Below are 26,226 nucleotides of genomic sequence, written 5' to 3' on the forward strand. Positions count from 1 at the left end.
GATATCATCTCATGTATTTCTAGAATATATTCTGTGCTGTACAGTTTTTTTAGAGCTTCCCCTCCTATTGAATAGGGGGGTGGCTGGGTGGGGGCTTGGAAGTCGAGTTAATTTTATTTTCCATACAGCACCAGATCACAGCAGAGGTAATTCAGGGTTACCCTTATCATAAATCAGGTCTTTACCTTGTTTTTTAATTCAACAGACTAAACAGCCTTTATGTTATTCATCCATTTTTCACAATGGGATGTCGTTTCTACATCATTGGGTTTACATTTCTCCTCCAAAAGTCTGAATTGTGCATTACCTGCTGTACAATATGCATGGTTTAGTGTGCACACACTGCAAAAGAATGAAATCTTATCAAGTGTTTTTGTCTTATTTCCAGGAGAAAATGTTTTTTAGACATGATATATACCACATTTAACCGGTCAGTCCAGATTAAAGTAATTTTAAGACAAAAATTAGGCCTTGAATGCTTTTGACAAGTAAAAAAAAAAATCTGCCGATGGCACAAGAAAAATTTGCTTGAAAATGTCCTCAAAAGCAGAATAACGTCCTAATATAACTAACTTTTCTCTTGTTTCATTGGCAGATTTTTTTTATTTGTTACAGCAATTCAGACCTCATTTTTGTCTTAAAATAACTTGAAATAAGACATTTTTCTGGACTGGTCAGGTGAATGTGGCTCATTTTAAATCTAAAACAGGGGTGGCAAACCAGTCAGAGACCAACAGCTACAAAGATTACCATGGTACTACAAAGAGCCACATCCCATACATGGTCTTACAAACCCACGTCCTCTCACACATCAACAAAATGACACAAAATGAAAATCAATACATTTCTAATTTTCAAAGCGAGATTTATTGTGTTTGTAAGTGTGTTTAAATATGTATTTGGAGCTGTGTCAAAAATATATTTCTGTTTTTACTGCAGAAGGGACAAAGTTTCATCTATCTATCTATTTATCTATCTATCTATCTATCTATCTATCTATCTATCTATCTATCTATCTATCTATCTATCTATCTATCTATCTATCTATCTATCTATCTATCTAAAAAGCTATGAGCACATGTGATTGAGAAGAGAACATGTAGAGAAGAGAAAATGAAACTTAAGCATCAATCTCATCACCCAAGTATTGATCAATACTGCTCCCAATGTTGGCACCAATATATCAATATTTTAGATTGATCAGCACACCACTACTCATAACTTTACATATATTTTTACGAATGGATTGAAGAGCCGCACACCGAAAGGCGAAGAGCCACCTGCGACTCGCTGGCCACATGTTGGCCACCCCTGATCTAAAAAGACATTTTGTACTGAAAATAAGGCAAAAACATTTGATAAGATTATAGTTTTCCCAGTGTACCTACAGGAGGATTTGCATCATTTATGTGTTTAATCTACAGTTCCAGCCCTAAGTTTATATCCTATATTATTATAGAAGTGCGATACATCCGCAATATACTGTAGACTTTATTGTGCTGTGATAGTTTTGAGATTATATAACAACATGCACATTAATAAACTGTTCATGCTTTATTTACCCAGAGCTCCTTTGGGCACAGAGAGGAGTTTGATTGGTTCAGCATCTGGAGAGAGTCCAGATGCTTTCTGCAGAGCTCTGAGGATCTCTGTGTTCTGCAGAGAAAAAGAAATAAAACAGTTAGAGAAACCAATCGTGTTAATTCAGTCAAAGTGTGAGTGACTTTTTCTTCCTACGTAATCAGAAATCTGATCAAAGAGTCTGAACACTAAGTGTATAAATCCTGATGCAGGAACATTTTTGTGTTATTATCCTAAATCTCTCTGAATTTTTCCTTTGAGGTTTTTTTCGAGCAAGCGTTCAAAGCCTGATTTAACTTTTTTTGAACGTCACAAACATTCAGCCTTTTGTTTCAGCCTCATGAAAGCCCTCTCTTTACGCTGAGGCATGTGTTTGTGTGATTAGTGTTTTCAATCATCTAAAAAGTGCTTTTCTTTGAAACGGAGAGGCTAAAATTGCTTTTCTTAGCGTCTGAAATCTTGCATGTCTTCATGTTCTGCAGCCTTAACTCGACACTTTCAGCCTCTTTTATTTACAAACAGTCGTCCACCTTGCCGCCCAGTTCATAAGCGCAGTCCAGCGGCGTCCTCTGCCTCTTGTTCCTGATCCCCGGCGAGGCTCCGCCCCTCAGCAGCAGCTCCACCAGCGCCTGGTGTCCCCCTCGCACCGCCTCATGGAGGGCCGTGTTCCCCTGAAGGTTCACCACGTTCACCAGCGCATTGCTCTGCAGGGACAGCACAAATGAAGGTGCTTTTTTCAGTTACATGCATCTTAGCAAGGTCTCTTACTGGTTTTTAAATGTCTTACTGGTCTTCCACCCTCCTGCTTATCGGACTTGTTTATCATGTGAGTCTGTGAGAGCCCTCAGGTCTCCAGGTCGAGGATTTTTAACTTTACCAAGAGTTGAAACAAAAACCAACGGTGAGGCAGACTCTCAACAACAAAGGAACAGCCTGAGGGCTACACAGAGCTTAAATATTTTAAACGCAAACTTAAAACTTACCTTTTTAGTCGAGCTTTGAACTGAGTTTTACTTATTTATCTATATAAATTCTGAACTTATTATATAATTTAATCTTTTAGAGTTAAATATGTTTCCATCTTTTTATCTGTTTTAACTTCAACATTTATCTTACTTACGTCACCTCTTCATTCACCTTTTCATTTCTGTACTTTAAAGTTTTAGTTTTACATCATCTTCTCTTTCAGTCTTTATCGTATTTGTTTCTTTTAGTTTGGTTGTTTTATTTTCGTACCTTCAGTGTTTCCTCATTAAGGTCTCCAGATAGAGTTTTGATTCTGCACAGAGTTTAATTACGTTGTGTTCCTGTTGTGCACAAGTGAGTGTGGGTTGGTGGGTTGGGGGGTGGAGGGTGAAGGGTTGTACAATGATTTGTGCGTTTATGGGGGGTGTCGGGTAGGGATGGGTATCAGCTCGGTACCAATTTTCGGTCCTTTTTTGTGTTAATGTGGTTAAAAAATATCAAAGTGTTTAACAATGAAATGTAAATTTTTTTAATTTAACATATCTATTCTTTAATATATAGCCTTGCAATGCTGTGTTCAAGGCCAGCATGGAAAATCCCCTACTCTTCCACCTTTTGATTTTACATGAATCAGTACCCAATACTTTTGACAAAATTCATTCGGCACCTATAAAAGTACCTAATTCGGTACCCATCCCTATTGTTGGTTCGTTTTTTTCCATTATTATTTTTATAATTCTTATGTTTTATTTACTTTTGATTTTCTGTATGAAAAGTGCTTTATAAACAAAGTCTGATTGATAACAGTTTTTCTCAGTAGCTTTCTCAGATCAGAATTGAAATTCTCAAAACTACTTGTTCAATCTTCACGTCATTGTGTCACTTGTGAACATCAAAAATGCAGTTTCTCATTTTTTTGAACAAGTTGCAAATGTTTTTGGACATCTGTGCAAATGGTTATGTACAATCCTCTGCTGTTTCCTACATTATCAATTACTTTTGTCATGTTGATCAAAGTAGATTGTCATTATTTGTCAAACATCTTTCCACACAATTCCATGAGACTTTTTTTTCCCTAAATCTGTCTGGGTTGGTAAATTACTCCCTGGTCAATCTTGACTTTGGCAATTTCTTGACAAATGGAAATGTGTGAAGTGTTAGATCAACCAATGATCAACCAGTTTTCTGAAACAGCTCAAAGGTTCAGCTCATGAAGCAGACAGTCCCAACACATTTCCTGTAAAGGACAATAAAGATCTATCACGCCTATGAACCATGTTTTCAATCATCAGCTTACAGTGGCTCAGGTTTGTTGAAGGATGCAGAGGATGTGTCCTCAATCATTCAGACTGGTTATGGACAGAGATCTTTGTTGTGATGTGGATGGGAATTTGTGGCCCAGCAAACAGGAACATAAGGAGGTGTAGGAAGACTGCACTGACCTGGAATTCCCACAGCACTGCATGAACAATTTTCCCTAAAGAGACTGATCTATGTTCATCACGGTGATGAGGAAGGTCAACAAATTACAGCACAAACCGTGAAAGTAAAATGTGAATTCTGTCCAGTCTTTTGTGATCAATTTCCTACATTCACTTAGATGAAACTTACAATTTACAAAAACTGTCATCAAAACTTTTGGCATAGTTTACATCAGGATAAACTGCTATACTGACGACATGATTCAGCACTTTGACTGTCCTATCCATACACGCTGACACCAGGACTCGTCATTCTGATTCACTAACACAGAAATTTACTTTTGAGGGATGAACGAAGGATTTTGAGAAAGAGGTAATCCATGGTGTTTTGCTGTTTGTACAAACTGTTCAGAGAAATGCACTTACTGTTTAGCAAATAGTGAGGATGATTTGAGAAATGTACCAAAGCAACAGAGAAAAACTGGTAATTGGTTGGATAAATGACAGATATGCCCTTTAGAAGCTATCATTACCATCACTTTTTCTTTGACAGTATCATGGGCAGGATCTTAAAGGGCAACTCTGTTTTTTTTGACACCTGGACCTTATTTATAGGTGTGTGCATGCTCATATACTCACTCAGACAAACATTGTGCAGCTCGGAGTCCTTCAGAAGTTATTTAGATCTGCTGCTCAGAGTGGGACTCAGAGTGAGCTCTGGGTCAGCTGACCCACCTGAAGACGGTAGACGAGCTGACTTTATGATAACACTGGCGATGGATGAAAAAATATAGTCGAAATGAGCGATTTTGCAGAGATTATGTCCCGCGCTGAAGCTCCCTTGCCGTGGCCCCCGCTAAGTGCGGCTAAAATCAGTTGGATCTAAATAACTTCTGAAGGACTCCGAGCTGCACGATGTTTGTCTGAGTGAGTATACGAGCATGCACACACCTATAAATAAGGTCCAGGTGTCAAAAAAACGGAGCTGCCCTTTAAATCCTTTACCTTTAGTTGCTCCTTTTCTTTTATTGCTTTTATTTTGCGGATGTTTCTTTTATTTGGTGGTGGCTCTTAGCCTTTTATGCTTCTATATTTTGCCTCAAATTTCTCTCTAACCTCTTTTTTACTTATTCTCCTTTATCTGTTTTTACTGTTTATTTTTTAATTATTATATATTACTACTATTTGAGCATCACTTGGTTTATTTTTACCTGTAGCAGGGTGGTGGCTGTCTCCACGTTCCCGCAGAGACAGGCGTGCACTAAAGGTGTGTTGCCGTAATGATCCTTCTTGTTCAGTTTGGCGTTACACTCCAGCAGAATCCTCACCACCTGAACACAGAAACACACACAGACACAAAATAAATTGCTATCTGCTGTCTTTCTACCACAAGATGGCGCCAGTGCAGCGTACAGGAGCAGGTTTATCACAGAGCGCTTTACAGCTTGTTTTTGACCCATTTCCACATAATGAGCCTCTGTAAAAACTTCACTTTAATCACCAGCGTGAGAGAAAGTGTGACACGGTGACCTCCATCTGAACACCACGGAAACATTTCATCAAGATTTACACAGCTCCATCTTCACCTTCCCCTCCTACCTGTATGTGGCTGTGCTGCGTGGCGAGGTGAAGTGGCGTGGCGCTCTGGTTGGTGCGTGCGTTGACGTTTGCTCCGTGGCGAATCAGCAGTCCAGTCAGCCCCGCGTGGCCGTGCAGGGCGGCGACGTGTAGCGGCGTGAATCCGTCTACATTGGAGCTGTTCACGCTGAGGGCCCCGGCCTGCAGGACACACAGCTGTGGCACACACACACACACACACACAGACACACACTCAGATTAGTCACACTGTGCCTGTTTTGGTCTCATTTTGTTTCTCCGTGACGTTTCCACACCTGCTGAGTGGGAGCACAGTTCGGACACTGACACAGCGGGTGGCAGAGCAAAACCTCTGACCGCAGCTCTCCTTCATCCTCCTCCTCCTCATCCATCCACTCCAGCAGGTAACGCACCTGAGCACAAATAAAAAAGAAAAATAGCTGAGAAGACGGATCATTTTCTCAAAAACGACTCAGGATCAGGCTGATTTCTGATTTGGCCCCCTGCTGGTCAGGAGGGAGACTGCAGCTTTGACGCTTTTGGCCTAAAGAATTAAAAATGTGGCGTTATTCGTACCATCTCAACGTCCCCGTCTGCAACCGCACGCAACAGCTTCTCCACCTGTCAACACACACACACACACACTGTCAGTGGGTGAAAACAGCAGCAGCTTCCTGCAGACGACATCTCTCTGAACATTCGTGGTTTCACCTCTCTGTGTCGGACCCGCTCTGCCTCCGGTTTGACCTCGGAGCTCAGAGACGAGGTGCTGGAGATGGAGGAGCGGCGGCTGCTGCAGTCGGAGGCCTGAGGGGAGCGAGAGGGCGACTGAGAGGAAGAGGAGGAGAAAAGATTAAAAAAGTTTGCTTAGATCATTCCACAGACTCAAAGCACAAAGTCAGACTCACATCCAGCCCACTGCCGCTGCGCTGACGTCCGTTCTGGGTCGACTGCAGCAACATGAGGATCTAGAAAAAGATGAAACAGATCAGGAGCGTGCAGCAGGTGGCTCCTGGAGGATGTTTCTGCCTCTGTTTGATCAAACCCAGCTGGTCTAGGATCTGATCTCTGCAGCTAATCTCTCACAAACGAGACTTTCAGCCTGATAAACGCTGCAGCCTTTGATCAGAGCAGAGGGAGTACAAAGCTCTGAACATGAAAGATGTCTCTTCACTCGCTCTGTCAGGCGGTATTTCAACATCACACTGAATATTATTCCTGCCTGGATAACAGACTGAGAGGAAATTCACAAATCTTTGACTTTAAAAGCTGCAGAGTATTCCTGAATCCAGATGCATTTTAGCCGTTACAGATTGATCCAGGGCTTCAGCTGATGCAATCTAAAGTATAAAATAAAACACTCTCAGGTTCCAAATAGACGATGCAGCTCGTCATGCTGCATCAAACCTGGAGCAGGAAGGAGCATAAGCGCAAAGACCCAGAACTGATTCTCTGAGACACTCAAGATCACCATCTGGCTCTCCTCAGTGGTTCTGGACAAGGCCAGTAGTATGGTGTCACTAAATCATATTGGGACTATGGATCTCAGCCCATATAGGTGTATACGTCTGGGTAGGTAGGTGTTTGAGTATAAACAGTATTGGGAAAGTATGATTTTGTATTGGCATGACTATATACATATGGGTGATTATATGACTGCACTTGTGTAGATGTAAATGGGTGTGTGTGCATATAAACACGTATGGATCAATATCTAAATATTTATAGATTTTCATAAATACATTTGTATAGTTTAGTTAAATGTGTGCACAGTAATTGATAAATTAAATTATTACTATCATTATTTTTAAAGGTCCCATATTATGCAAAAATCACTTCATCTTTATCACTTTATTAAGTAAAGATTTAGAAATTTGTGGGTGTTTGTATTTCCTCCCAGCCCACAAAATGTGATATTTAATGACAAAACCTGTACTTAGTAGAGCTTGTGAATGTAAAATCCTGACCTAAAACGAGCTGTTTGGAATTTGGGGATTTGCCGGTGTCAGCGATTCCCTTTCTGACCAATCAGGAGCAAGTCTGACCTGATTGATCCACTGGAGCAGATACCCCCAAACCCCCTCCCCGCTGCTGCTCCAGCAGCCATCACTGCTCTGTTTTTGGCTGTAAACAGCCACATGGTTCCATGCACAAGCTTCCCATCTCAGAAGAAGACAGACTAAGTGTCTAGAGTTCATTTAGGAGGGAAATGTGGCAGCTACACTCAGTAAAACTGTGCATGTGTGTGCTAGTCACTTCACGGCCGACTGCTTTTCCAACTTTGGACAGTCCAACAGAGGGCTAGCCAATAGACTGGTCCTGAATCCAGGCGCATTACCAACCATCCACCAACAAACCTGGGACCCTGGAAATGTGAGTATTTTAAATGCTGTGTGCTGTGGAGCAGATGTAAGAGCTTTTCCTCAGTGTCCCCCCTGTCTCTGTGTTAGCTTCAGGATGCTAACTTTAGCTGCAGTTAGCCTGTTGTTTTAGCCTGTAATGTTACAGTAAACAAGCTTCTCTGTTTTCTAAACATTGTGCACTCGGAGCTCGTGGCGCCGCTCTCAGTGACGCTGAAGAGCGGGGCGGTATCAGCGGTGGCTCATTTACATATGAAGGCCCCGCCCACTAAATCAGAGCGTTCTGAGCAGAGGGGCTATGAGAGCCTGGAAACAATGCTGCTGTGCTTGATTTATTGGCTTTTTGGACCACAACATGTTACTACCATTTCATGAAGACATCAATGATCCTTATTAAACTGCAGAAAAGGAGCAGAATATGGGACCTTTGATGTTGCAAAATGAAACAGGAAAGAAACCAGGATAAGAAATATTTGAGTCTTAAAATGTTTTTTGAGATTGATATAGACTGAATATGAATAACGATCCTGATCCTGCCATAAAACCATCCTGACATATTTCCCCCACATCGCCCCCTCATGGAGAACATGTTCCTTGGTCAGAAGCAGCACATAACACTGCAGGAAACTGACCACTGATCATTTGGTATCAAGAGACACCTGAGGGACAGGTGAGCTTTGGTTTCATCATTCTGTGATGATGGAACAAGGAGGTTTGACCACACTTAGTAAAAAGCGTGGACACTCCTGACCCAGACACGTCAGAGGCGACCACTTTCTGACCTTGGAGTTGAGCGCACACTGCAGCGGCGAGTCCTTGTTCTTGTTCAAGATGTCCGTGCTCGCTCCGTTCTCCAGCAGCACCTGGATGATTCCCTCGTAGCCCCAGCGGGCCGCCATGTGCAGCGCCGTGTCGCCTTTGTCGTTCTGCAGATCCAGGCGGCACGTTTGGAGGTCGTAGTAGACCAGCGCCTTCACACACTGATGGAAAAATACACACACGACAGGATCACCATCAGAGCTCAGGAACAAAAACCAGAAAAGGAAAGGAAAAGGAAATAATCATTTTGTGAGGAAAGTGAGAGTCTGACGTACGTCCTCGTGTCCGTACATGCAGGCGAGGTGCAGCGGCGTGTTCCCGTTGTTGTCCTGAGCCTCGGTGTTGGCTTTGTAGTGCAGCAGCAGCAGCTGGAATACACAAAATGAAGATATTTTCTTTCCTCTGTTGTGTTTTGGAATCAAATACTCACACACACTTTAGCGTAAGGGTGTGTGAGTGTGTGTGTATTCACCGTGACTCCCTGGTATCCCCGCTGACAGGCCAGGTGCAGCGGTGTTAGGGCGTGGTAGTCTGTGGCATTGACCGGAGCGCCTTTACACACCAGCAGGTCGATAAGCTGGGACTGACCTGCCACACATACACACACGTTTCAAACACACACTTTAGGCTTCAATACTTTGAGAATCTCATGTTTTATTCCCTGATGTGTGTGTGAGGTGACAGCTGCTCACCGCAGATGGCGGCGACGTGAAGCGGGGTGTAACCGCGGTCGTCTCTGGAGAAGGGAGTGACGATGGAGGGGTCGTTCAACCGCCTGAAGGAGCGACAAAACGAGAAAAGACTTCAGACAGAAGCTGAAATGATGATTTCGCAGTGCACTGAATCAAATATGGGATTTCAGATGTGTCATGTCCCCTGTGAGCCACCGTAGATTACTTCTAAAGCCAGGAAAGAGAAGTACGACGGTGTGACTGCCACTTTTAGTCATGATGCTCTCTCAGAGTTCAGCAATCAGTTCATCAAGTGTTTGAAGGGAAGTGAAACGTTATTGGTTCCTGATTTAAAGCCCAGATGCAGAAACAAAAGAAGCACAAAGGAAATTGAGGTTGAGTAGAAATGAAAGTGTGAGAAGTTCCAGTTAATTCGCCGGGCAAAAGATGGTCTGACTCACGATGGTAGAGGCACAGAAAATGCGCTCTCTGTCTGTGTTCGGGATCGTTTTGACAAAAATACAGAGTTTGATCTACCTGAGAAAAGTTTGAGAAGCAACTTGTTTTCAACGGGCTGTCAGGGAAATTTTTCCTGTTGCACTCAAAATAATTTTAAAGATTACAAAATAACAGTGTGATGAACCATTTCCTTTTATTCACATGCAGCATGGAGAGAAGACCTCTGCTAGGTGTTCTCTCTCAACAGAGAGGTTGTCTTGGCTTATATACAGTTTGAGCTGAGGTGATAAATATTCCCCAGGACAGCTGCCTGCACCCTTGTCAATACACGACATTTGTTGAGATTGAGAAAAAACACATGTCCAAACTTCAGTGGGGGTTTACACTTCCTCAAACTGACCCCCTACGGTTAAAGCTATCCCCCGTCTGCCTTATTGCCCCCAATATAAATCCCTTGGTCATACACTCAGTCAGACTTTCACATGGGGTAAATATACTAGTCAGGTTTTAACATGTGTTCAATTCTCACAGGGCAAACTCTGCAGAAGAGGGTCACTAAATACTTCTGGTAGGCCTGGGCGATATATCGCTTAATTCAAACTTTTCTATGTGGATGATTTAAAAAATGAAAATTCTCCCCCCGCTATTCTGCATCTTTTACACCCCAGCGAGCGCTGACTGTGTGTGTGCAGGGTTATTCAAAGGTGCCACAGGCAGGATTTAGCTCGTCAATGCTTTTTTTTGTGTTTTCTTTGGATTAAATGTTAGAATATCCATCGATAACCCTCTATGAGTGTAGTATAATTGCACTACCGCGAGGTCGCGGCATTTCCGTCTGTCTCTGTTATGAGCTGACAAGGATTCTCGACCGCTCCAGGTATCTTTGACCAATCAGAAGAGTCCCTGAGGCTCTATCCTGATAGGTCAAGGGGCAGTGCTTCGTCCTTCATCGCGATTGGTTGTAAAGCTCTCCGTTCTCATGGATGCGCATGAGAAAGTCCTGGCTCGCATATTTGCCTGCCTTGTCGGAGGAGTTAAACGAGGATAGCACGAAGAAGAAGAAGAAGAAGAAGAAGAAGAAGAAGAAGAAGTGTGTGAACTCGTGTGTAAACTTATTGTGGGAGGGGCTAAGCTTGTGTAAGGGCGTGATGTCAGAGAACACAGGATGGGAGGGGCTGTGCTGGTTTTCAAATTGCCATCTTACCTGGGTAATCCTGCCTACGGCACCTTTAACAGCTCACTGACAAAACAACAGAAACTAGAAAGTCATAAAAATGTTCTTGTGCGTCTTTGACACCGAGCTACACTGCTAAATAAGGCTCTAGTTCTCATCGTGGCGTAAAACGGCGCTACCTCCGCTGCAGAGCCACAGCTGGCTACGAGGCGCTCGCCGCTTAGTGTATCAGTCCGCGTGCGGCGTGCCAGATATAAACAAACACAGGTCACGATGAAACAAAGAGACATGATGAGAACTAGAGCCTTATTTAGCTGTGTTTTTGTGTGAAAGTAACGCGCTGAAAATTCTCTAAATAAAGCGTGAATGCAGACTGATATCAGGTTTTTTTGGTGGGAGTCCGTTTATTTGTGTTTTTGGTCAAGTAAAATATGTCCCCGTCTGAGTGCAGAGGAAACCAGCAGAGGAGCAGGGAGGGGGTGTTTGGTGTGAGCGCTCTGGGCTTCTGCTGCACAAAAACACTGCTGTAGGGGTAATTTCTGCCCTAAACCTTGTGATAGGACCCAACTTGTTCCATCCAGGAGTATCACTTTAAGCCCTTTTTCTTCTACTTTTGTAATATTAAGTGTGCGTTAATATAATTGTACAAAGAGTGTGGTTTAGTGGAGTCAAATTCCTTGTATTCTTGTGATACTTGGGGAATAAAGGTGATTCTGATTCTGATTTTAAAAGCAGGAAAAGGTAGAAAAGTAACTCCGTCATGATGAGGGAAGGATTAACAGTCAGCCAGAGCGTAATGTCAGCGAGTGAATCCACAGTGTGAGGACGACATTGATCATTACAGCCTCTTCAAACTGATCAGGATAAAGTTTAGAGAACGTGTGTGTGTGTGTGTGTGTGTGTGTGTGTGTGTGTGTGTGTGTGTGTGTGTGTGTGAGTGTGTGTGTGTGTGTGTGTGTGTGTGCTAACCCAGATAACTGGAGGTCACAGAGGTCACAGGAGCAGAGGGGATGACACATCCTGGCGTCCTCGTTGCTTTCTCCTTCACTCAGCAGACGCTCCACCTCCGACTCATTTCCATTTGCTATGTGCTAAAACACACACACACACACACACACACACACACACACACACACACACACACACACACACACACACACACACACACACACACACACACACACACACACACACACACACACACACACATCATATATACAGGAAGCATATGGCATACAACTAAGAGCTTTAAAATAAACCCACAGTTTATGGATTGTGATCTTATGAACATTAAAGACACTCTGCTAAGACCTCGCTGAAGAAATCTTCACTGTTTTAAACTTTTGACCCCTCCATCGTGTTTCCAAACCCTTTCCTAACCTCAGACAGTGGTTTAGACTCCTGGTCTCACCTCAAACAGACAGTGGATTGGTGTAGCTGAGCTCTGAGACAGCAGACTCATCCTCTCCTTGAACATGGCCTTGTCATTCAGCTCGCCTGAGCCCTGGAGGGAAAAAACGTGGGAAAGTGTGAAAAACCATGAAGAAGCAGAATGAGTTTCCTTCCTGCGTGGATGAATGGATGTGTAACTCACGTGGTGTGTGTCCTGCAGCTTCCCCAGGTTGATGTACTCCACCGCGGCCTCGAAGGTGCTCAGACAGTAGCTGAGCTCGTCTTTGCTGGAGTGGCTGAAGCAGAAGTTACGGATGTAGCTCAGGTTGGCCATCCTGAGGACAAACAACGACATTTAAAATGTTTACAAACCCATGAGGTGATAAAAGGGAAATTCTACTGTTTCAAAACTCTGGGTCAATTTCTAACTTATTTTACAGAGGAAATGAGTAAATTTTGAATTTTTTTTTGGAATTGCTTAAGAAGATTGCTTCATCATTCAGCTGCTCACAGGCTGTAAAGCTGGAGAAAAATGCTCCTGGTCAAGATGGTGATTACAGTGACACCTGTGGCCAGAATCTTTAGCCCCAAGCAGTTTCCACCAAGCAGTCCAGTTTGGTACGGGTTGGATCAGTTTAGCCTCGTCCTGTTTGAGTTTCCACAGCCAACAGTGCCTCCTTGTGGTAGGCGGCGTGTAAGCTGGATGCCAATAGCTGTATTAGTTAGATAATAGCGCGCCACAGCAGCGCAGCACAGTGTACCCTGCTAATTAATCCAACAAGATGGAAGACATGCAGCATTTCATCCTCTCTGTGATTGTCATGTAGCTCTTTGATACAAAGAACAATCAAGCTTTGTTTAGAGAAGACTGCGAGCCGCCAGGAGAAAAACAGCAGCGGCTGTCGTAAGTGACGATTCTTTTGACCAATCAACGGTCTGCAGTTTTGTAGCTCCACCTTCTGGGATTGGATCAGTTTAGTCTGTCACCCTTACGGCTCGTCTCGGTTATTTGGAGATCTGTCCCAGGATTATTCAGTGGAAACGCCACAAAATGTGTGCCATGCCGAGACGAACCGAACTGAACCGCGGATTTTGAGGAAGTGCCTTTAACGACATGGATCCTGATTTTACAGCCAGAAGATGAGATTTATGACTCATAGTTTGAGGCAGCATGGTTGCCATTTCAATCTTCTGCATCTAGTCGAAACCACAAGCCGCGTTTCCACCAAACAGACCGGTTTGGTTTGTACGACACGCATTTTACGGCGTTTCCACTGACTTATCCAGGGACAGATCCCCAAATAACCGAGACGAGCCGTCCCACTTTTTGGGACCCTTTCGTATGGGTGCCAGACTGAACCGATCCGCTCTCGGAAGGTGGAGTTACAACACTGCAGACCGTTGATTAGCCGAAAGAATCGTCACTTCCTGTGTGACAGTGGCTGTTTTTCTCCTGGCGGCACACAGACTTCTCTGAAACAAAGCTTGATTGTTCTTTGTGTCAAAGAGCTACATGCTAATCACAGAGAGGACGAAATGCTGCATGTCTTCATCTGTGCTCTTTGTTTACTGTGTCACGTTTTTCTTCTTCGTTGGATTTATTAACGGGGTAAACTGTGTTGCACTGCTACAGCGTCATGCTGTTGTTTAACAGCTGCAGCTTTCGGCATCAAGCTTACATGCTGCCTACCATGAGAGGACACAGTTTGCTGTGGAAACACAAACAGGATCAGGATCAGGATCTTAACTGTACCAAACCGTGCCAAACTGTACTGAACCAAACCGTACTGCTTGGTGGAAATGCAGCTATAGACTGTTTATAGAGTGGACAGCATGGCTCTGCCATTTACCATCGGACGGTTTCGAAACCAAAATTCCCCCTGTGCAGTCTCGAAGTAGAGACTGTGAGGGATTCTGGGAAAATCTGAGAGGAGACAGGTGACTAAAATAATGGGTTTTTTTTTTCTTTCGAGAGTCTAATCTCTTCTTGACTCTACCTCCCGACATATTTTACAATCCACGAAAAAAACACAGAAGAACGTCAGCTGTCAATCATCGTTAAACGTGACGTAAAACCTAATTTTTAACCTCTTATAACTAATGAAAACAATTTTTTTCAGAATAAAAAAGAGGACTTGAAAACAAGGCAGCCAAATAATATCTTCAAATCACCACAACAATCAGACGTGAGAAACATTTCTATGAGGTGTATTAGTTTTTTTAAAGTTTGACCACAGCCCATCTGGAATGACTGGAGAGATGGATTTTTGACCTATACTGCAGCCAGCCACCAGGGGGAGCAGTTTTCGTGGCGACCTCACTTCGAGCCGAGCAAGATGACGTTGATTTTTTTTTTTTCACAGTCTATGTTAAACCATTCATAAAGAAAATATGTACAGAAGAAAAAATGTAAATTATCTTTTACAGCTGCCCCCTGTTGGACAGCTCTTCAGCCCTGACCTCACTTTGACACCAAGGAGCTACATCCATGACTCATGACAGCCGGGGTGACACAATCAGACATTTACAGTCTTAAAATGACACATCAGCTTCTTCTGTTTCCTCTGGTTGAAGCCACAGGGTCAAAGGTCACAGGTCACAGTAAATCCCCTCTCTACTCACCAGTTTGGGATTTCAGTCTTCACCAGCAGATAGAGGATGACAGACAGCAGGTCGTCCGCACACACCGCCTCTATGCTGACTGCAGAAAACACACACACACACACACACACACACACACACACACACACACACACACACACAGAATCTGTTAGGTGAAACACTGGAAGCAGACTAAACACTCTCCCTGTCCAGACCAAATGACTAAATTGGCCGCTTGACAAACAGTAATTAGGAGCAGATCGTACCACGCTGCAGACTGACAGCGGGGATGTTGTGGGCCGATAAGTTTGGATTTCCAAATCAAACTGGACAAACACATTAGAGGCCGACAGAGTGGGTATTGTTCTGAGAGCTGATCTGATTACACGCAGCCGGAGGATGCTCAGGGATCTGGAGGAGTTCAGTTTGAGTGTCCTCAGAGGTGAGGTATGAGTCGCACTGCCCGTCCGATCAGGTGAGTCAAGGAGACGCTTTCAAGGGAGAGCTGGTTTTATGATATTTAAATACTCTGCTCTACTTTTATTTTTACTTTCCATCATCAGACTGATGACTTCAAACCTCACCTGTTCCTCAGGTGCCTCTTGATACCAGATGGTCAGTTTTCTGCAGTGTTACATGCTGCCTAAACATCAGCAAACTCAGCTTCTAACCAAGGAAATGTCTCCATTAGAGGGCGATATGGGAAAAATATGTCAGGATGTTTTTATGTCAGGATCAGGATCTGGATTTTATCAGGGTTGTTTTTCATATTCAGACTAATTTGACCTGAAAACAACATTTTTAGCTCCAAATATTTCTAATTTCTTTTTTTTTACACTGCAAAAAAATGAAATCTTACCAAGTGTCTGATTTTACGTAGAAAATGTCTTATAAGACTTAATATGAGCCACATTCAACTGATCAGACCTGTAAAATACCTTGTTTCAAGTTATTTAAAGGTCACATATTATGCAGAAATCACTTTATTAAGTCTTTTAGCTAAATTTGTGGGTCTTTGGCTTTCCTCCCAGCCCACAAAATGTGATATTTAATGACCAAACCTGTACATAGTAGAACTTGTGAATGTAAAATCCTGACCTAAAACGAGCTGTTTGGATTTTGGGGATTCGCCGACGTCAGCGATTCCCTTTTTTGACCAATCAGGAGCAAGCCTGACCTGATTGGTCCACTGGAGCAGATACCCCAAACCCCCTCCCCGATGCTGCTCCAGCAGCCATCACTGCCATCACTGCCATCACTGCTCTGTTTTTGGCTGTAAACATCCACATAGTTCCATGAACAAGCTTCCCATCTCAGAAGAAGACAGACTAAGTGTCTAGATTTCATTTATGAGGGAAATGTGCCAGCTACACTCAGTAAAACTGTGCATGTGTGTGCTGGTCACTTCATGGCCGACTGCTTTTCCAACTTTGGACAGTCCAACAGAGGGCTAGCCAATAGACTGGTCCTGAATCCAGGCGCATTACCAACCATCCTCCAACAAACCTGGGACCCTGGAAATGTGAGTATTTTAAATGCTGTGTGCTGTGGAGCAGATGGAAGAGCTTTTCCTCAGTGTCCCCCATGTCTCTGAGTTAGCTTCAGGTTGCTAACTTTAGCTGTGGTTAGCCTGTTGTTTTATCCTGTAATGTTACAGTAAACGAGCTTCTCTGTTTTCTAAACATTGTGCACTCGGAGCTCGTGGCGCCGCTCTCAGTGATGCTGAAGAGCGGGGCGGGATCAGCGGTGGCTCATTTACATATGAAGGCCACGCCCACTAAATCAGACCGTTCTGAACAGAGGGGCTATGAGAGTCTGGAAACAATGCTGCTGTGCTTGATTTATTGGCTTTTTGGACCAAAACATGTTACTACCATTTCATGAGGACATCAATGATCCATATTAAACTGCAGAAAAGGAGCAGAATATGGGACCTTTAAGGACAAAATTAGGTCTATGAGGTCTGAATTGTTTGTAACAAGTTAAAAAAATCTGCCTATGAAACGAGAAATTTGCTTGAAACTTTCCTCTTCTTCCGTTGGCGTATTTTTTTTAACTTATCACAAGCAATTCAGACCTTATTTTCATCTTTCAAAGATTTCAGTTTTCTGCAGTGTAATGCACTGATTTCTGTCTTTTCTGCTCTATTTCAGACTTTTAATCTGGTCTTGTGTCCTCTGATGTGTTTTTTTGAACCCTCACATTTTCACATCCTGATAAATGTGTTCGTTGAAAGATGTCAGCTGTAAGAGTTGAGTTTCTGCAGAGTGAATAAAGCAGCCTACCCACAGTTCAGTGAGACATTATTAGATGCACCTTGGTTTGGTTCGTGCACTTGACAGGGAATGTAAATGTAAACTAGATTTAGAACGTACCTGTGCGTCTGGGGGTCTGCGTGGCCGTCAGAGCGACTCTGCGTAGGCAGAGCAGTTTGAGGAGTGGAGAGCTCTGCTGGTTGAGCTGACTCAGCTCTCTCTTCGCCCGGGACAAGTTGATGCTACAGAGACACAAAATGTTAAAACCAGAAAAGAAGCAGCTTCCATTTGAGAAAGCACCAACAGGGACAGAGAGTCACTGAGCATTTCAGAGAATAATATGATTTCAGAAATTTACAAAAACATCTTATCACAAGGTTGGATCTCATGCTCCAACACATGATAACTATTAAAGCATTTCATGATGTTAATCTGTTAGTGACAGCAGTGACTGTCACTCACTGAAGACTGCTGGCTGCTGAACAGGCTGCTTAATGTTACCTCTCACCCCATCTGTGACCTAATTTTGAGTTTCACTATAACAAAGATCTGTGAAGGGTTTTTTGTTGTTGTTGTTGTTGTTGCTAAGCTGCTTTGAGTGGCAGCTTGTTTCAGAAGCTCTCTTTGTATTTGGAGCCTTTTGTTACTTTTTATGTCTCGTGACACCAAACTGGTCACACCTGCAGTGGTGTTTATACTTTTTTGTTCCTGTGTGTATCCTACGTGTAACCATGGTCGCATTGTTTAGACACAAGATTTCAGCAGTTAGCAGCCTGTAGCATGTCGATGCTAACCAGTGCTTGACCCAATGTTCTCTGCAAGCTGAGGGGAAGGAGGTGGGGACGAAGTGCTGCTGCTGGAGTGTGACCTAAGAAGAGACAACATCGACCTGTCCCTCCTTCCTAAGTGGATACCAAGGAGTAGGGATGTCCCGATCTCGGTCCCAAGTATTGGATGGGCCGATTTTGGCATTTTTCAAAGTATCGGTGAAACAGAGACAGAATTTAGCAAGCAACCCGGTCATTTTCTGCAAATGTTCTGAGTAGACATAAAATTGAAAGCAATGTTGATGAAATTGTGTTATCTTTTGCGTCATGGTAAGACATGTTTCAAGCTTCGTATGTGATGCATTCAGGTACCTTCGTAAACTTGAGAATCTTACAATTGCACCAGTGTTTTCAGTTTTTGGAGTGGACAAATGGCTTGTAAATGCCAGTCATTTAAAAATAAGTGTTATTTTGATCCCGCCGACGGGTTTGGGATCCAGAGGGTCTTAATTTCAAAACCAGCTGGACTAAGTTAACGGACTTAATAAGCTCTAACCATTAATTTTTACTATTCATTATTTTTAATCTACAAAACAAAAAACTGTGCTGCTTCACTTTCTCACTTCTTCAAGCAAAATTTATCTCCAAACCCAAAATTCAGATTGGCCGATACTTAATATTAAACAATCGGGATCAGGGGCAGAAAATGCTGATAAGCTAAGTCCAGCTCAGTCCTGGAGCCTGTGGAGGTGGAGGCTGACTGGAGAACGATGGACAAGCTGTCGTCTCTGATGGACATTTTTCTCTAGTTGATACTTATTATGTTATTCTATTTATACATTCTTGAATTGTTAGCATTAAATTAATTAATAATAAACTACATTATATTCTATTCTAGTCCAGGGGTTCCCAAACTTTACCATGCCAAGGCCCCTCAAACAGCATTTGCTCTTAGCCAGGGACCCCCACAGGAAACCAACAGACAATGTTTCAGAATTAAAAAAAAATAAATAAATAAAGACTGTCAAATTTAAGAATGTTTTTCTAACTTTTATTCACTTTTGAATAATTTTAACATTTTTTTAGAGCTGGAGAATTATTAACAATAAAAACCAGACTCACACAAGTAGGTCGTTGCAAAAGGGAGAAAGCATTTCAGGGCTCTGTCAGCCAAGGTGGGATACTCCTTTCTTACATTTAGTCAGTAGTTAGACAGTGAAAGCTCCTCAAAGTGCAGTTTAGATTTTTAGACACAGATCATGACTTCATGCTAAAGTTGCAGCTATCACACAAAGCACAGTTTGGTAGAATTGGAAACTTAAGTATCCAATGATTCTGGCACTTTACGTGTTATATGTTCCGGGTATAAAAATAAAATAAAATAAAATAAAATAAAATAAAATAAAATAAATTAAAATGAAAAAAAATTAAATTGAATTTAAAAAAGATAAAATAAAATAAAATAAAATAATACAAAATTAAATTAAATTGAATAAGATAAAACTTAATAAAATATAATAAAATATAATAAAATAATACAAAATTAAATTAAATTAAATAAGATAAAACCAAATAAAACTAAATAAAATAAAATAAAATAAAATAATAAAATAAAATAATAATTAGATCTTATTTTTCCTTTCCCTTCAATTTTCTGAGGCACCCTGGCGGCCCCCACTTTGAAAACCACTGCTCTTATCTATTGTATTTTACAATTCAAAAGACAAAGTGTGACGCTGATCTGCTCCAGTTTGATCATTTTACCTGAACTCAGGTTTGACTCCGAGGTCTTTCTGCTGCAGCTCCTGCAGACTGCGGCTGATTTTGTTGAAGGCAGCATCCTGATGATGAGCAGAAGAAGAGAAATATGAGATCAGCTGTGGGACGTAGCAACATCAATGTATCTGATCTATTAATGAGTGTTCTGGGGATGGATGGTTTTAAATAGCAAACACAGAAAGATATCATACTTTTGATAACAACCCCATCTTTCAATAAGTAAGACATTTGAGATGACGTAACAGTGAGAACACTTCAGACGTACCTGGCTGGCTTCAAGCGTTCCCACAAAGTTAAAAATTAAATCATGGATACCATGATGAACATACATCTGAGAGGAGAAGAGAAAAGAACAAGGAGAAGATTTTATTTCATGTTTCGTCAAACTTCTCAACAAACTCGAGGATCTTTCAAGTGTCCTAAAAAAGACCTGGTTTTGTTTTAATACTTTAAATTTGAGTCAAATCTTAAACTGAACTGTGTTTACAGGGAGGCATTTCTGAGAGCAGTCAGTGAACGGGGTTACCTCCACCGCCTGTTTGAGAAGCGTCATCTGCAGCTCCTGCTTTGCAAGAAGTTTCTGTAGGGAAATAAAAAAAGTTCATTTCAGCATCAATCAGAGCAGAAAGAGCAGAGGAATGCATCAGTTACTACACAGGAGATCGATCATAGTCCTCTTACAGCGATGAGGCAGAGCACAGAAAGGAGGACACGGCCTGGACTCAGATTAGATTAGATATGATTAGATTAGACTCCAGAGGCATGTCAGCATGTCTCTGATCTGAATGTTTGCAGTCAGAAGTCTGGTCTTTTAGAGGAGAGGACGATCCTGAATGAGACTTTAAGGGACTTTAAAAACTGAAATTAAAACAGCTTTTGAAATTAAATCAAACTAATGATAATTAAAACCACTTGTGGGTTTACATGTTTTCATTTGATGAGGAAGTGGTGGCGCTTAACTGCAGCATGTGATGGACGGCTTGTTAGTCACATAACTTCTGCTTGTTTGAAGCTTTCTGTGCTGAAATTTAATTGATTTAAAGGATAATTACACTGTTTTTCCCTCGCCCACTGAGCCATGCTTTGACTAAACAGTCCATTCTTACTTATGGAAAGTTTTTAGCCAATATAAACAAAAGGCAAGGCAAGGCAAGTTTATTTCTATAGCACATTTCAGCAAGGCAATTCAAAGTGCTTTACAGGCAGAACAAATTATAGAAAACGATTAAAATTCAATTAAAAACGAGATTCATTAAAAAGAATCAATAAAACAAACAACAACAGAAAACAAACAAACAAACAAAAGATTAAAATAGATTTTAAAACATATTTTAAAACAGATTTGAAAAACAGATTTTGAGATAAAAACAGATTTTGAGATAAAAACAGATTTTAAGATAAAAATTTGCAGTGCAAAATTAAAGACAAGATTTTAAAATGATATTTAAATGATTTGTTAAAATGCTCTAATGAAAGGCAGCTGTAAAAAGGTGGGTCTTCAACCTGGATTTAAATGAGCTAAGAGTTTCAGCAGACCTGATATTTTCTGGCAGCTTGTTCCAGATATTTGGAGCATAGAAGCTGAATGCTGCCTCTCCTTGTTTAGTTCTGACTCTGGGGACTGAAAGCAGACCTGATCCAGAAGACCTAAGTGGTCTTGGTGGTTCATACGGGATCAGAAGATCATTGATGTATTTTGGCCCTAGTCCATTCAGAGCTTTGTAAACCAACAGGAGTGTTTTAAACTCTATCCTCTTACAAACAGGAAGCCAGTGTAAAGACCTCAGAACTGGACTGATGTGATCCACTTTCTTGGTCTTCGTGAGGACTCGAGCAGCAGCGTTCTGAACCTGCTGCAGCTGTCTGACTGATTTTTTAGGGAGACCTGTAAAGACGCTGGTACAGTAATCAAGCCTACTGAAGATAAAAGCATGGACCAGTTTTTCCAAGTCCTGCTGACTCATCAGTCCTTTAATCCTGGACACATTCTTTAAGTGATAGTGGGCTGACCTTGTAACTGTCTTAATGTGTTTGTTAAAATTCAGCAACAAAAGTAAATAAATAAAATAAATTAAGATACAAAATAAATATGAAGGAAATCAGTGATGACGGTCTTATGGAGGAAATTCTGTGTTTCTTAGGTTGAAATTTTACCTTTAATTTGAGTTTTTTCAATGTCATCAATTAAAGTATCCATCATCCTCATTGAGATGTTGAAGTCTTCAAAAACATTAAGAGGGGACCCTCATTAACAGTAGCTGTGTTTCTATTACACCTAAAATTGAGCAAAACATAAAAATCGCAATAAAAAAGGTAAAGGAAACGCCACATTTTCGAAAAAAACTCTGAAATTTCGATAAAAAGATTTTACGCTCTCATGAGATGATTTTTCAGAAGTTTAGATTTTGAAGTCCCTTGCAAAAGTGCAAAAACGTCTCGTTGTCATAACCCTCACCTCCTTGTACGTGTCCACTGCTACACAAGCGAATCCTGGCTGGAGGTGAGTGTGCTTGAATTAGAGTACGTGAGCTGGAGCTGACGATCTTCGTTAGCGTGATCACGACCGACAGTTTGAGCAGTGAATAATAACACTAATGGTAAAGAATTAGCATCATCATGAGTGCAGCGTCCAGACGGACATTAAGTTTTACTTTACTCAAGTTGTGCGCAATTCTGGTGTAATGTGAACACCGGCAAGGCGGCATTGTTCTTTATTGAAACTTCAGAAATATTGCTTTTATTTTGCAAAAAAGTGTAATGGAAACACAGCTTCTGATGACACAGATTTAAAATGATCAAATCTCGTGTATTTTAATGCAATAGAAGCAGAAACACATATACATCTCAAGGCTGCTGTGGCTTTTAGAGAAAGAATGGTGTTTGTTCAGTGACATTAAGAAGCAGTGAAGGGAGCAGGAGCTACTAATGAAAACAAAATGGTGAAACAAACAAAAAAAGTTTTTGTCCTATTTTCCCCCAAATGAGTTGGAGAAGAAGACATCGAACATTAAATATTTTGAACCCCAACACATTAAAGTCACAGCAGGGGGTGCAGGTCAGGTTGTACTCACCAGGCGAGAGTCTCTGAGAAGACACTGGAGACATTTAGTGTAAAGACCGTTCACCGAGTCCTGAGAGGAGAAGACCAGAGGGCTGTTAGCAGACGACTGTACGAGTCCCTCTGAGCTGAGTCCCAACCGAGTAGCACGTCATTTGGTCCAAGTCTCAAGAAAGTCTCAAGTGGAGTCCCAGAGGTCGTCAATTCAAGTCCACTCAAGTCACAAGTTTGTCAAGTCAATGGTTATATCTCCTATAGTGCCTGGCACCTTTATCCACCTTCCTAAAGAATAACAGTGGACTAAATGCAGCTATAGCCAGAGGAAAAACTTCTCAGAGGCTAAATGAGAAGGAATAAAGGTTTATGGTGCAATTTATTTCCTCTGCTGATGAGTCTGACTGGATGTTTGTTATGAAGAGTGATAAAGTGTTGGAAGACGGGGTTTGCTGCCATGGATGGATATTATTGATGCAGTCACAGAGGCTACAGTATCCCATATCAAATACACACACTCACACACTTGGCTTCGTGTGCAGTCTTTAAATGGTGGATAAAGTTGGACATTGTTCCCTCTTTGTCCTTTTTTTTAGCGTCACATATCTTGCATTGCATGTTCCTCCTTTTTCCATTGGAGTGGAAGTTTTTAAACATAAACAGCTCGACTTTTGGAGAAGCAGAACTGGCTACAGGCTCGGGGGCAATCACCGTTATTAGGCCCTGTTTACACGACAACATTTCATCTAAAAACGCTAAAACGCAGTGAAAAAAATCTCTGTTTACACGGCGACGCTGATGAACTGAAAACGCTGTAGTACGCATGCCAGGCCTGCAGGTGGCGCTATAACTGTCTTGTCCCGAAGCCGCTTTTGGGAGATTTCCTCCAAAGTAGAGTTGAGCCGGTCATCTGGTGTATTGGGGAATGCTAAGTTAAAAAGTGGAGCGACAGATGCTCATTTTGTTAAAGACAGTCAGCAGATACAGCAAATTGAGCAGCACAAGAACAACATGGTAGGTCGTGACGACTGAACAACGGTACTGCTGTCCTGTTGTATTAGCGCCCATGAGGCGGAGTGTGACGTCAGCGTTTCCACTGAAAACACCAGCTTACTGTTTACACGGCAACTGTGTCGACAGCATTTCATAAAAATCCCACTCTGGAGGCTGTTTTCAAAAGTTTTCGTTTTAGGTCGGCTAAAACGCTGTTCCTGTGAAAACGTGAGGCTGAAATGCAACAAAACTTTTGCGATCTTTTGTGATCTCGCTACACACCTGTCTCCAATCCATCAATCAATAAAAGTGTGAACCTATAGCGTGACAAACATGCTACGAGTGGTCCAATCAGCTTGACTCAAGTCGAGTTGTGAATGAAGTCATTGTCTTTCGAGTCAAGTCGAGTCTCAAGTCTTTTACCCTCAAGTTGAGTCGAGTTGCAAGTCGTCAAATTTGCTACTTGAGCTGAGTCTCAATGACTCCAGTCCAATTGTCTGTCAGTTAACCCAGCAGACAAGTTTGATACTGACTCTTTTGCACATCAAATCTCCCAAAAATCTAAATGCAGGAACTGTAGGCTTCTCTGTAGGTGCAGAGCTATGCAAACAGGTACGAAAAGTTTTTTTTTGCACACTGCATGGTCAAAACAATAAATCCAAAAATGGCAGAATGATGAGCAGAACATATAGTAAGAAAAATAGTACTTAGAGCTGCTGCAGATAAAGAATAAAGAGGTTTTAAGACGTTCCTAAACTGCTGCAGGAAAGTTACAACTCAGAAAAAGAAATAGAAACTTTAAATCAACAACAAGAGAAGTGGTAGATGGAAAGACGTCAGAAAAAAAAGTCCAGGAGGAGAGTGAAGACAACATGAAGGCAGAAAAGAAGAGAATGTGTCTCACGATGTGGTGTCGGAGCCCTTTCCTCTCCTGCTCCTTGAAGGCCAGACAGAAACCGATGATGAACTTGTCCAGCTTCTGGGCGTGGCGGCCCAGGAACTCCCTGACGTCCTCCAGGCTCTTCAGGCAGTAAGGGGGCGGCGGGCTGAGCTCGGCCGGGCTGGGGTTCACCTCCACAGGCCTGGAGATGCACAGGATGCTGTAGCTCTGCTCTTGGTCGTTGTAGAAGGTTTCCTCAAACAGGATGGGGACCGAGACCGGAGCTGGGAAGCCTGATCCCAGCAGGACCTGCCTGTCCTGGATCCTGACTTCCTGAAACACACAGAGCAGACAACTCTAGTTAATTATTTGACACTGTCTTACTCTGAAATGTAAAAAAAGCTAAGATACACTCAGGTATGAGTTAAAAAGTCGTGGAAGATTCCAGCTGATCAGATACGGGGACTTTTTGTTTGAGAGGCTCTAACTCTGACAAGTAAAACCTGTTCTCACAACAACACTTTGTCTTTTCATCTCAAGCTGAGAACAAACATTCGTCTGTTGTCCTGGTTTTGTTGTCCCGTGTTATGCCAGAGGGAAATATCTAAATAATCTTGGACTGGGAGCTTCCTGTGATGAGCAGATGTTTAAACACAGAAGCTTTGTGTGAGAAAAGACAAACCTTCCCATCTGCCGTCTGGTATCCGTCCTCCGCTGGATGCAGCACATAGCTGTCAAACTGAGAGTCTGCGTAGCTGCTGACGCTCAAACTTCCACAGCAAGGCACCAAAACCTGGTGGGACAAACAAGATTTACACTTTATTTGATTTATTAAACACTTAGCTCTGATTCAAACACATAAAGTCGGACTAAACCTTCTCATCAAGCTGAACACAGTCTCATTTTTAGTGAAATCTGAAAACCAAAGATGGTGAGTATCTTGTGTTAAACAGCTGCCCCTTGGAGCTTCCTTGTTTATTATCCTGCCTTTTTCAGAGAGTTTAACTGTTAAAATGTGACTTCACTGTGTGTGTTCGACAACAGATTACGCCTCGGTATGAATCTGAACAGTGTGTGCAGCTGGTGAGCTTCATCTGTGTCTTAATATCTGGTTTCTAAAGAAGAGTATCAGGGAAAGATGAGAGGACATGACGGCTGAGACAGATTGTTTTTATTTTGCATTTCTAGAATAAATGGAAAGTGTTGAGAATGGGTCCAAAACTCAACATCAATTTTTTTTTTTTTAGGAGTATTGTCAAAAATAGAAATAAGAAAGTTAAGCCCCACAACAAAAACTGTAATTTAAGCAAGTGGGTTTCTTTTTTCTAACTACATACTGTTTTATAAAACTTAACATGAGCCATGTGAACCAGATAAGTTCAGAAAAATGATGAATTCAAGATATTTAAAGTAGGGCTGTCATTTTAACGGGCTAATTAGATCAATTAATTACACCGCAA

At 41.9% G+C, this 26,226-nt stretch overlaps 1 protein-coding gene across 1 annotated transcript in view; it reads right to left on the bottom strand.

The window, feature by feature from the left end:
- ankrd27 (ankyrin repeat domain 27 (VPS9 domain)) overlaps positions 1-26,226 on the bottom strand; it is a 47,650-nt gene that overhangs the window by 5,770 nt on the left and 15,654 nt on the right. The window contains exons 3-25 of the mRNA XM_074677489.1: positions 25,449-25,559; positions 24,791-25,099; positions 22,913-22,972; positions 20,368-20,421; positions 20,107-20,172; positions 19,827-19,903; positions 17,416-17,537; positions 15,062-15,140; positions 12,642-12,774; positions 12,459-12,551; positions 12,017-12,138; positions 9,436-9,518; positions 9,216-9,331; positions 9,019-9,111; positions 8,707-8,904; positions 6,473-6,532; positions 6,276-6,392; positions 6,141-6,185; positions 5,861-5,977; positions 5,568-5,762; positions 5,180-5,299; positions 2,112-2,285; positions 1,563-1,656 (exon numbers count right to left, since the gene is read on the bottom strand). Of these exons, the coding sequence (XP_074533590.1) occupies positions 1,563-1,656; positions 2,112-2,285; positions 5,180-5,299; positions 5,568-5,762; positions 5,861-5,977; positions 6,141-6,185; positions 6,276-6,392; positions 6,473-6,532; positions 8,707-8,904; positions 9,019-9,111; positions 9,216-9,331; positions 9,436-9,518; positions 12,017-12,138; positions 12,459-12,551; positions 12,642-12,774; positions 15,062-15,140; positions 17,416-17,537; positions 19,827-19,903; positions 20,107-20,172; positions 20,368-20,421; positions 22,913-22,972; positions 24,791-25,099; positions 25,449-25,559 (2,638 nt within the window). The remainder of the gene's footprint in view (positions 1-1,562; positions 1,657-2,111; positions 2,286-5,179; positions 5,300-5,567; positions 5,763-5,860; positions 5,978-6,140; positions 6,186-6,275; positions 6,393-6,472; positions 6,533-8,706; positions 8,905-9,018; positions 9,112-9,215; positions 9,332-9,435; positions 9,519-12,016; positions 12,139-12,458; positions 12,552-12,641; positions 12,775-15,061; positions 15,141-17,415; positions 17,538-19,826; positions 19,904-20,106; positions 20,173-20,367; positions 20,422-22,912; positions 22,973-24,790; positions 25,100-25,448; positions 25,560-26,226) is intronic.

Source organism: Halichoeres trimaculatus, unplaced genomic scaffold, assembly GCF_033239565.1.
Source record: "Halichoeres trimaculatus isolate MK-OKI-2021-1 unplaced genomic scaffold, fHalTri1.1 fHalTri1_scaffold_10, whole genome shotgun sequence".
NCBI classification, from domain to species: domain Eukaryota; kingdom Metazoa; phylum Chordata; class Actinopteri; order Labriformes; family Labridae; genus Halichoeres; species Halichoeres trimaculatus.